This window comes from Gorilla gorilla, chromosome 20 (assembly GCF_029281585.2).
Source record: "Gorilla gorilla gorilla isolate KB3781 chromosome 20, NHGRI_mGorGor1-v2.1_pri, whole genome shotgun sequence".
NCBI lineage: Eukaryota > Metazoa > Chordata > Mammalia > Primates > Hominidae > Gorilla > Gorilla gorilla.
In genome coordinates this window covers 15,968,075-15,980,154 of record NC_073244.2, presented here as the reverse complement: position 1 = coordinate 15,980,154, position 12,080 = coordinate 15,968,075, and the positions used below count along the sequence as shown (strand labels likewise).

At 51.6% G+C, this 12,080-nt stretch overlaps 1 protein-coding gene across 1 annotated transcript in view; it reads left to right on the top strand.

Annotated features, from left to right (window-relative positions):
* Positions 1–5,981: 5,981 nt before the first annotated feature.
* Positions 5,982–12,080, top strand: part of OLFM2 (olfactomedin 2) — an 83,137-nt gene continuing 77,038 nt past the window's right edge. Inside the window, exon 1 of the mRNA XM_031004562.3 lies at positions 5,982–6,194. Within this exon, the coding sequence (XP_030860422.1) occupies positions 6,132–6,194 (63 nt within the window). The 5' untranslated portion in view covers positions 5,982–6,131. The remainder of the gene's footprint in view (positions 6,195–12,080) is intronic.

Sequence of the window (12,080 nt, the reverse complement as noted above, 5' to 3'; positions counted from 1 at the left end):
AGTGAGCCAAGTTCCCGTCACTTCACTCCAGCCTGGGTGACACAGTGAGACTCTATCTCAAAAACAACAACAACAACAACAGCAACAGGAATAACAAAACAATGAAAACACCAGGAAAGTTGCAATTCAGAGATACGGAGGCAGTCATCATTGTTACTGCAATGGACTCTCAACAAAAACGGGTTGTTCTCACAATTGGAAACAGGAACATTCCTGCAGGAAAATCCAGTGTCTCCCAATTGTGCTTAGCAGCTGCCTCTACCAGCATAACAGGAAGATTAATTCCACCTTCTTCCACCACCCACGTCTCATGCTTCTAATGGATGAAACCTAGTTGGCCTACAGAAGTTTAGCTGCAAGGGAGTCTGGAAGTATTTTCGCTTTGCAGGCTCTATAATAAGGAATGCATACTAAGGGGTTGAAATGATGCCAAGAACCGCCCCCCACCCAAAACCATATATTTTGGTTTTGCTTGTACAGTGTCCTTTCTGTCTTTTAGTGGTCAACATTCTATATCCTTCTCTACCTCCCACTTCCTATCCAATGTAGGTTGAATAAGGCTAACTGCACTCTCTGGCTCCGTGGCGGTGATCTATGAGCCAGACCTAGCCAAGCCAAATAATGAATTCCTCTGAATACATAATTGGTTCAGGATGGGCACACAACTTGGGATGCATAATGAGACATTATTTTGCAAGCTCTCTTTTTGCTGATGCTGCTGAGCTTGGAAGAGAGAAGCTTCTGGAAACCATCTTTGTCATCTCTTGGCTAAAAGTGAATCCTTCCCAGAAGACAGCATGGAATGAGAAATGAGAGATGAGAAATGATTGATGAGGAATGGAGAGAGACAGAATCCTGATGATATAACAGAAACCCTGGATCCAGCCATGACTGAATTCCACTACCCTCATTTTTGTTTAAGTTATATGAGCCAATAGATTTTTTTTCTTAATCCAGTTCAAGTTGAGTTTCTGCTAAATTCTACCAAAGGACCTCTAAATAATATATTCAGGGATTAGCAAGAGCAAAGGTATGTGTTGGCAGGCATTCACTTCATGATCATTTTCTCTATGAAGTGGGTGGTGCAGGGTGTGAGGAAACAGATGTGGGCTGTGAGAGGGGACAGAAACCCATGGCTGTCCAAGTTCCTGTCTAATTGGCTGTCCAAGTGCCAATTAGAAAAACCCAATGGCCAGATGGCAAGATCCAACGCCCTGCCTCCCTGCTTCCTGTCATGGAGAATGACCTGTGCCTAGTGCCAGACCCTGAGTCCCCAGTTCATCCATTTTGCCACAATAGATCCTTGAGAAGCGGATCCTGATGTCTGTTCAATGATGGCCCACAATTCTGACCACTGCACCATAGACAGTGCACTCTTCTTAACATTAACCCCAGTGCTGACCTTGAAGCTGATATCAGTGCAACTAGGATGCTGAGTGTGACTTTGACCTTAGTATGACTCAATCATAATTTTGACCATAGCTTGGCCAGGTCATTATCCACAGCAAGCTCAGGACAAGGACCATAGCACTAGGACAGAGCACAGCATAACCAGGAAACTGACTGTAGTACTAATCACCACACTGACCACAACACAACCAAGAATGACCAGGAGTGACCACAATTCTGACCACAATGCTGACCCTGGCAGAACCAGGATGTTGACGGCAGCACAGATCCCGGTTCAACAGGACACAAACCACAATGCCATCAGGACACCCAGGGGGCCACTAACCATACCAGTCAATGACCAACGGCATTGAATGCATTGACTAAGGTCCAGTCAGAAAAACAGCCCATCCCAGCAAATTCAATAGAAAGAATTTAATATGGGGACTTTAATTAGCCACACACTGAGGTATTAGGTAGGTAGGTTTGTTTGTTTGTTTGTTTTTGTGGGTTTTTTTGAGACAGGGTCTCACTCTGTTGCCCAGGCTGGAGTGCAGTGGAGTAATCATAGCTCACTGCAGTCTCAACCTTCTCAGGCTCAGGTGATCATCCCACCTCAGCCTCCTGAGTAGCTGAGACTACAGGTGTGCACCACCATGCCTGGCTCATTTTTGTATTTTTGGTAGAGATGCAGCATCTCTACAGAGATGTTGGCCAGGCTGGTCTTGAACTCCTTGGCTCAAACAATCCACCTGCCTCAGCCTCCCAAAGTGTTGGGATTAGAAGTGTTAGCCATGGCACTCAGCCGATAGGTAGGTTTTGTTTTTGTTTTTGTTTTTTTCTTTTTTGAGACAGAGTTTCACTATTGTTGCCCAGGCTGGAGTGCAATGGCATGATCTCAGCTCACTGCAATCTCTACCTCCTGGGTTCAAGCGATTCTTCTGCCTCAGCCTCCTCAGTAGCTGGCATTACAGACACCCGCTACCATGCCTGGCTAATTTTTTGTATTTTTAGTAGAGACAGCATTTTGCCTTGTTGGGCGGGCTGGTCTCAAACACCTGACCTCAGGTGATCCACCTGCTTCGGCCTCCCAAAGTGCTGGGATTACAGGCATGAGCCACCGCACCTGGCCCTATTAGGTAGGTTTTAAGCGCAAACTGGAGCAGGTGAATCAACTCTAGTTGCTAGCTATCATCTTTGCAAGGACTGAAACAACAAAGGGAGGTGGCAGTTACCTGAATCCAGGAGCTGCAGTTACCTGGCCAGTCACCTGCCCCCACCCCCCACCATGGTGGGGAATACCTAATGGGACTGAGACCACAGAGGAGGCACAGCAGCCATGGCTAGAGACACTCAAAGTGGGCGGGGGGCGAAATCCTCTGGCTTCTCCTTCTTGGCACCCTCCAATCTGCCTGTAGACCTCCTATTGGCTGAGCCTAACCAGATGCAAAGAAGCCTGGGAAATGTAGTGTGTAGAGAACCTGAGAAAAATAATTTGCAGGAGCCATTGCCCTGATGCAGAGGGGAGCAGGGGAAAAGTGGGGAATAGATCTAAGTGCATATCGACCAAATTCCAACCATATAACACAGGCTGTAGCTTAGTTGTAACTGTGATCATCTCAGTGACCAGAGCCCAAGGAGGACACTGTTCATGGTCCTGAAATGCAGCATTCATGAGTCAAGAGTGCTGACTCTTGACCGTGAGACCCACTCTTGGTCAAGAGCTTGTGGGTCCTACCAACCAATGTCCTCCTTTTATGCAATGCCAACTGCAGGCTTGGCCTGAAGGGCCCACAAAGGACTGTCTCCCATTTGGGAAAAGGAGATAGAAGAATAGGATGGGTGCGGTGGCTCGTGCCTGTAATCCCAGCACTTTGGGAGGCTGAGGCAGGTGGATCACCTGAGGTCGAGAGTTCATGACCAGCCTGGTCAATATGGTGAAACCCCATCTCTACTAAAAATATGAAAAATTAGACAGGCATGGTGGCAGGCGCCTGTAATCCCAGCTACTTGGAAGGCCGAGGCGGGAGAATCCCTTGAACCCGGAAGGCAGAGGTTGTAAGCTGAGATCAAGCCACTGCACTCGAGCCTGGGTGTGAGAGTGTGAGACTCCATCTCAAAAAAAAAAAAAAAAAAAAAAAGAGAGATAGAAGAATAAACGGGATGTCTTCGCAGGCTCAGACTCTATTTTGTGTCCACATCCCATGATGAGTGTCCTCAACCCATTGCATGGTTGGTTGTTGCAAGGCTTGCTGGGGAGTGAGTGCTAGCTAGGTGCTCTCTTTGCTTAGAGTCACAGATGTCTCCCAATAACTGCAAAAATCAGGTCTTCTAAGAGGGGGAAAGCTTTTTCCCTAAGGTCACATGGCCAAGAAGTGGCAGCACCAGGGTTGAACCCAGATCTGTGGGTCACCAAGCTCTTTCTCATTGACCTGACAAAACCATCATCGACATGTTTTATCCCCAGTAGGGTTCAGACAGGAATGATCCAGGGTGGTCACAGGCAGCCGTTTCACATGACTAGAGGCTATGGGCTGATAAGATCCTGAAAACCAGGGTGTGGACCAAGCTGGCTAAGACCTACTGGACCCAACATGGTGTTACATTCTACCTAGGTTTCACCTAGGATCTCATTATGCATTCATTAAAATACTAAAATTACCCACCCACCAGCACCCTTGACAGTTCCAGGGACACCCAAATTTGGTGTAAAAATGGGTGGCACCACAGTCCACCTTTTTCCAGTTTTCATGAATATTCCGTCCCTTGGTTAAAGAGATACACAGTGGCCTGTTGTGGTGGCTCATGCCTGTAACCTCAGCACTTTGGGAGGCCAAGGTGGGTGGATCACGAGGTCGGGAGTTTGAGACCAGCCTGGCCAATATGGTGAAACCCCGTCTCTACTAAAAACACAAAAAATTAGCTGGCTGTGATGGCGCACACCTGTAATCCCAGCTACTCAGGAGGCTGAGGCAGGAGAACTGCTTGAACCCGGGAGGCAGAGGTTGCAGTGAGCCGAGATCACACCACTGCACTCCAGCCTGGGTGACAGAGCGAGACTTTGTCTCAAAAAAAAAAAAAAAAAAAAAGAGACACATAAAGGTAGCAGTCCCAAACCACCTTGCCCATCTCTCTCTCTTAAGTACACCCACTCCCTTTTCTCAAGTGTGGACTTTTCCCTTAACAAAAAAATCTCCGAACTTTTCATTATTTTCTGATTCCTCCTTGAATTCATTCTTGCGACGGTGTTAAGAGCCTGGACACCAGCTGGGGTCGAGGCCCCACCAGCATCTGGGGAGACCCCTCCTAGCCCAACAGTATCAGGGTCACAAAAATGCCAGGCTTCCTGGCCTCGAATATTTTATGCCCGATTTCTTTCTAATCTGACTTATTTGCCCGCCCCCCTCCTCCACCTCTGCCTACATATATCCGAATCCCTAGAGGGGCTGTGGGGAGGAAAGACGACTAGGGACACTTTTTTTTTTTTTTTGAGACAAGTTTTGCTCCTGTTGCCCAGGCTGGAGTGCAATGGCACGATCTCGCTCACTGCAACCTCTGCCTCCCGGGTTCAAGCGATTCTCCTGTCTCAGCCTCCCGAGTAGCTGGGATTCCAGGCATGCACCACCACGCCCGGCTAATTTTTGTATGTTTTAGTAGAGGTGGGGTTTTGCCATGTAGGCCAGGCTGGTCTTGAACTCCTGACCTCAGATGATCCACCCTCCTCAGCCTCCCAAATTGCTGGGATTACAGGCGTGAGCCACCGCGCCCGGCCTAGGGACACTTTTGGAGGAGTGAGAGGCAGAGAAAGGCTGGAAAGCCTCCCGAAAGAGAGGCTAGACAAGGACGCCCTTCATATGCAAATGGCTTCGCGTGGAGGCGGTGTTAATATTTTGATTCTCTCGGGGGATGTGGTCTTTCATCTTGGGCTATTGAAACAGGAGCGAAGAGAAACTCTTCCAGGTGTGGCGGAGGCGGGGAGGCTTCCAGCGGGAGGACAGGTGGGGAAATGGGGCGCCCGGGGAGAGTGAAAACGAGAGGCGCCTTTTTGAGGCCAAGCCCACCCACGTGGCCATTTCCATTGGCCTCTTGCCTGATTCTCGGTCTCCTGTCCCCCCCAACCTCAATTTTTTCCTCTTATTCCCCGTCTCCATCTATGCCTCACCCCTCTTGTCCTGGCATTGACCCCTCCTCCAACTTCCAATTTCAGATTCTGCCTCAGTTTCCCTGTTGACTCTTGAGTTTTTAGGGAGGGGCGTTCATCATTTCCCTTCTCTGCTACCAGGCCTTCCTCCTATTCCTCTCCCCCAACCATTCGTCCCCGTCCCACCTGCAACGTGGGAAATGCCCCCGGAGGGTGAAATTTACAAACACGTGACGGGCACCCCTCCCCCACCTCCGCGACCCGCTCCCGGAATGGCCTGGGGGTTGGGGGGCACTGCCGAGTCCTGTCCTCAGGTCCCCTCGCCGGTGCTGGCTCCCCCACTTCCCCGCCCCCCACCCGACCCTGCTCGAGCTGCTCCAGAAGAGGAGCTGGGGGCGGGGCCGGGGGCGGAGCCCGCAACAAAGACTCGGAGCGAGCGAGGGGGCGGGGGTGGGGCGGAATCCCGGCCGCCGGCGAGGCGGGGGAGGCGGCGGCTCAGGGTCGCCCCGGCCGGGCGGGCGGGGTCGCGCCTGGTGGCGGTGCCCGCGCCGAGGCGCCGCTAGGGCGGGCGGGGTTCGGGACGCCGGGCTGGGGGCGCGTCATGTGGCCGCTCACGGTCCCGCCGCCGCTGCTGCTGCTGCTGTGCTCAGGCCTGGCCGGACAGGTAGGGGCCCGACGGGCAGGTGCGGGCGAGGGTGGCTCCGGGAGAGGAGGGGGGCGCGGAGGGTTCCCGGAGAAACGGGGTTGGGAGGCTCCACAAGCCCCCCCAGCTGCAGGGCGGCGAGGGGCGGGGGTCGCAGCGGGGGAGGGGCCGGGACGTGCACTCTCTGGCTTGGGAGAGGACAAGGGGGGGCTTCAAATCCAGCCTCAAGCTGGGCTGGTTTGGGGGGTGGCGTCTTTGGGGTTCTCAACACCTCCATGGCCCCGAGCCCCCACCCCGCCATCTCGCTGGAGCTGAGTGGGGTTGGGAGGGAAACTTCAGGGGGCATTGGAGGGGGTGGTTGCTTACCCTTGACTTCCTCTTCGGGGCCGAGATGCCCAGTTTCTGAAGCCCCCCACTCCTCGCCTGCAGCCCCCAGTGTGGGGCAGGGGGCGGGACTCACGTGAGAGTGACTGACGGGGACGCGTGTGAAATGCTGTGGGGGTGCAGGGTAAACGTGTGTGTCTTTGTGTCGTGGTTGGGTGTGACCGGGGGGAGTTTGTGTGTGTGGCGGTTGGGGGGCTTGTCCAACTAGTTCCTGAGTTGGGGTATGATCAGTACGTGAGACAGAGTCTGTGTGTGACCGTGTCCTCATTACTGGCTCCAGATGACTGGGTGTTGTACAATACGTGTGTGGCCAGGTGTGTGGCCGTGTGAGCGCCTTGGAGTGAGCGTGTGCTATTCTGTACCTTTGGGTAAATCACTCTAAAAGGGTGTGTGTGCGTGCAAGCGCTGTGTGTGCAAACGTGTCCATCCATGCACGTGTGTGTGTGTGTGTCTTGGTGCCTTGCTCACAACCGCACACGCCATTCATACCCTTACAGAAGCAGGTCTCCCTCCCCATGGCACCTTTCTCTTGGGCAGGCTCAGGGAGGCTTGCAAAATGTGGGGCGTCCACGCTCTCTTTTGCTATTGGAAAGCCCCTCTCCTCCTCCATCTTGGGAGTGAGAGCACCCCCAAGTTCTCAGATCTGTAGGAGTTCACAGGGAAGCTGGGATCAAAAATAATAAAATAGTCATTATGATAACAGTGATCATTCATTACGTGCTAATTTGAGAGGTGCTGTTTCAATCACACAGCACAGACTAAGGCATTTAACCCCCTCTGCCTCCTCCCTACTAGAGCATGGTATTGTTACCTCATTTTATGGATGGGGAAACTGAGGCACAGAAAAGTTAAATCACTTGCTCAAGCTCGAGAGTGACAGAGGTGGGACTGAACCGAGGCAGTCCGGCTCCTGAGCCCACACGATTACCCTCTTGTTAAATAATCCGCTTCATGGGTGTGGACAGCGTCCGTGAAGACATTGCTAGGTGGGCTTTTAGGTAGATAGGCAGGGGAGAAACAATTTGGGCACCTTCCCCTTATCAAGAAGAGAATCAGACCCTTGTACTCACCCCGAGGGGGGTGTTGGGAGGAATGGAGGTTAGACTCCAGATAGAAGGATTTCCAGGCCACGAGGAGAGATTGTCGGGTCCCCTGCCTCGCTCCTTCATTTCCCCACGCATCTCAGCACCCACGCGCTGGGTGGGATAGGGAGTGTGCCCAGCCCCAGGCATGAGGACACACACAATAGGTACTCAATGGATGTGTGAGCCGGAGAGAAGCCAAGAGACACACCTGGGAGACAAGAGACCAAAAGAAGCACACACTTGAGAAACCAGTGGAAAAAAAATGAGCCAGGAATCAAGTTGAATTATCCTTGACCTAGCAGAGGAGACAGAGAGCCACCCCCTGTGGCTTCTCCTCCACCCCCTGCTAGGGGGACCCTAGATTTTCTGGCTTCTCACCAAGATTGGCTAGGATGCCAGAGTTTGCTGCCAGAGTTGCAATTGGAAGGTGATTCCTACAGCCCCCAAGGCTGGGAGGGAGTTGCTTTGGGGGCGGGACTAACGAGGTCAGTGGAGGCGGGGCTAAAGGACAACGGGGGCGTGGCCAAATGAGGTAATCCGTTAGGGCGGGGCTGGTGGAATCCTGCCGCGGGCTGCAGTGCCTCCAGGCGGCCACCGCGGGAACTACATGGTTGTGAAACAGTCTCGGCGCCCCATACACCCCCTTGGCTTTGGCCCACCAAGCCTGGCACCCCAGGGAAGGGAGGGGTCTGCAGAGAGGATGCTCTACCCACTCTTCGCTCCCTCCATCACTTTCCAAAGACTTCTTCCCTGTCCCTGATGGGCCCAGGGGTCCTTCCTAGAAATCATTGGTTAATCCATTCAATGAACAGATATGATTATGCACTGGGGATACAGCCACCAACTGAGTCATCAAATCCCTGCTCTCCTGGAGTTGACCTAGCAGAGGAGACAGAAAAGAGCCGAATAACCATGTAATACGGTGTCGGCAACTAAATATACATATAATACAATGCAAGTAGCATGAAGAATAACAGATAAAGTATAGAAGATTAGACTGGAGCCGGGTGCTGTGGCTCACGCCTGTAATCCCAGCACTTTGGGAAGCTGAGGCAAGTGGATCGCCTGAGGTCAGGAGTTCGAGACCAGCCTGGCCAACATAGTGAAACCCTGTCTCTACTAAAAATACAAAAAATTAGCTGAGCGTGGTGGCAGGCGCCTGTAATCCCAGCTACTAGGGAGGCTGAGGCAGGAGAATTGCTTGAACCTGGGAGGCAGAGGTTGCGGTGAGCTGAGATCGCCATTGCACTCCAGCCTGGACAACGAGAGTGAAACTCTGTCTCAAAAAAAAAAAAAAAAAAAAAAAAAAGAGAGTGATAGCAGTCGGGCACGGAGGCTCGCGCCTGTAATCCCAGCACTTTGGGAGGCCAGGGTGAGTGGATCACTTGAGGTCAGGAGTTTGAGACCAGCCCGGCCAACATGGTGAAACCCCGTCTCTACTAAAAATGCAAAAAATTAGCCAGGTGTGGTGGTGCACACCTGTAGTCCCAGCTATTCAGGAGGCTGAGGCAGGAGAATTGCTTGAACCTGGGAGGCAGAGGTTGCAGTGAGCCGAGGTCATGCCACTGCACTCCAGCCTAGGCAACAGAACAAGACTGTCTCAAAGCAAAAAAACAAAAAAAGATTACAAGGTGGGGTCTATTTGAGCCAGTGTGGTCAGGGAAGTTGTCTCTAAGGAAGTAGCATTTCAGGTGACATCTGAAGGAGGTAAGAGAGGGAGCCTTGTGGGTGTCTGGGGGAAGAGCATTCAAGGTGGGAGGAACAGAAGGTGCAAAGGCCCTGGGGTAAGAACAAGCTCGGTGAGTTTCAGAAGCAGTGTGGACGCTGGTGTGGCTGGAGAGGTTGCGGGGGAGATGAGGCCGGGGAAGCCAGACCACTTAGGAACTTGTAAGCGGTGGGCAGAAGTTTGGATTTGACCCAGAGAACAGGAGAACAGGAAAGCAGGGCCTGTCAGAGGCATTGTCCATTCATCCAGGATCTATCCAAGATGTTCTGGGTTCTGGCCTGGGAGTGACTACCAGAGAGCTTGACAGTTCTGAGCCCCACTATTTTCCTTGTGGAAAAGATGCCTTCCTGATCCCTGCAAAGGCCTCCCTAAGATCTAGCTACATCGTTGGCACTATCTGGGTTTGGGACCAACTCTTTCCTGGGGCTTTCAGAGGATGGGGAGAAGGAATAATTCAGTTTAGATCACGTGCCTCAAGGACTTCACACTTGCTGTTCCCTCTGCCTGTGACACTGTTCCCCCCGGTAGCTATTTATCTCTGATTTCTGCTTAAATGTCACCTCCTCCAAGAGGCCCACCCTGAACAGCTAAGTGAAATAGCCCCCTGCTGCCACTCTCTGAGTGCTTACTCCATGTTCTTTTTCTTTCTCTCTCTTTCTTTTTTTTTTCTTTTTTGAGACTGAGTCTCACTCTGCTGCCTGGGCTAGAGTGCAGTGGCGCAATCTCGGCTCACTGCAAGCTTTGCCTCACTGGTTCAAGTGATTCTCGTGCCTCAGCCTCCCGAGTAGCTGGGACTACAGGCACATGCCACCTGAAGCCCAGCTAGTTTTCATTGTATTTTTAGTAGAGACAGGGTTTCACCATGTTGGCCAGGCTGGTCTTGAACTCCTGACCTCAGGTGATCTGCCGCCCAAAGTGCTGGAATTATAGGCATGAGCCACCAGGCCCGGCCATATTTTTCTTTATAGCCCTCGTTTCCACATTTCTATGATTCTTCTATTCATTCATTCTCTATTTCCCCACTAGAGCGGCAGTTTATCAGGGTTCAGCTAGCTTTGTTGTTTCTCCAGTGTCTAGAGCAGAGCCTGACACACAGTAGGTGCTCAAGAAATATCTGCTGAATGGATGAATGGATGGATGGATGGATCCCCTCACACACACAGAGTGTCTTTCTTTCTCAAACCACAGGATTCTTTTATCAAGAGAGTGTCAGGGGAACACTCGCTCCTGGATGGAAGGCACCAAGAAAATCCATTCTTCAGGCCAGGTTCACACCTGATACCTATGATCCCAGCATTTTGGGAGACCAAAGCCAGAGGGTCTCTTGAGGCCAGGAATTTGAGACCAGCCTGGGCAATACAGCAAGATCCCATCTCTACAATAACTTTTTCTTTTTATTTCTTTTTTTTTTTTTATTTTTGAGATGGAGTCTTGTTCTGTCACCCAGGCTGGAGTACAGTATTGTGATGATCTCAGCTCACTGCAACCTCTGCCTCCCGGGCTCAAGAGATTCTTGTGCCTCAGCCTCCCGAGTAGCTGGGACTACAGGGGCGTGCCACCACACCCAGCTAATTTTTGTATTTTTAGTAGAGATGGGGTTTCACCATTTTGGCCAGGCTGGTCTCGAACTCCTGACATCTTGATTTGTCTGCCTCGGCCTCCTAAACTGCTGGGATTACAGGCGTGAGCCACCATGTCCGGCCTCTACAATAACTTTAAAAAAAATTGGCCAGGCTTGTAGTTCTACTCAGGAGGCTGAGGTGTGAGGATCACTTGAGCCCAGGAGTTTGAGGCTGCAGTGAGCTATCATTGCACCACTGCACTCCAGCTTGGGCGACAGACTGAGACCCTGTCTCCACAAAAGAAAGAAAACCCGTCTTCTTTACCTGTGCCTGACATTCCACCGATAGGGCACTGCTGTTTAGGGGTAAGACGATGTTCTCCTGGTGCTCCTTTAGAGCATGTAAATGTCCCAGTGGAGGGAAGTAAAAGGAAATTTAAAGACTCCGAGTTAGTGTAGGAAAGAGCCCCTTGGGGCTGGATTTAAGATTATGGAGCTTGAGCGACATCTAGTGGTCGAGTGAGGTTTGTGCAGGGACCTGTGCATCTGTGTGACTGGTGGGTGAATGTGTGTGGTTTTGCACCTGTGCGTGGGCATGTGCGTATGTGGGATGGGGGTGCCCAGGTCAGGGTAAAACAGGTGAGATACTCGCCGCGGGTGCAAACATTTTAAAAAGTTGATGATGATGATGATGATGATGATATTTGAAACAGAGTCTTGCTGTGTCGTCCACACTGGAGTGCAGTGGTGCGATTTCGGCTCACTGCAATCTCCGCCTCCCGGGTTCAAGCGATTCTCCTGCTCAGCCTCTCGAGTAGCTGGGATTACAGGCGCACAGCACCACAGCTGGCTAATTTTTTTTTTTTTTTTGTATTTTTGTGTTTTTAATAGAGACAGGGTTTCACCACGTTGCCCACGCTGGTCTCGAACTCCAGACCTCAGATGATCTGCCCGCCTTGGCCTCCCAAAGTGCTGGGATTACAGGCGTGAGCCACGGTGCCGGGCCTATTTCTAAGACGGGGTCTTGTTCTGTCTCCCATGCTGGAGTGCAGTGGTGCAGTCATAGCTCACTGAAGCCTCCAACTCCTGGGCTCAAGTGATTCTTCTGCCTCAGCCTCCTGAGTAGCTAGGGTGACAGGTACATGGTACAG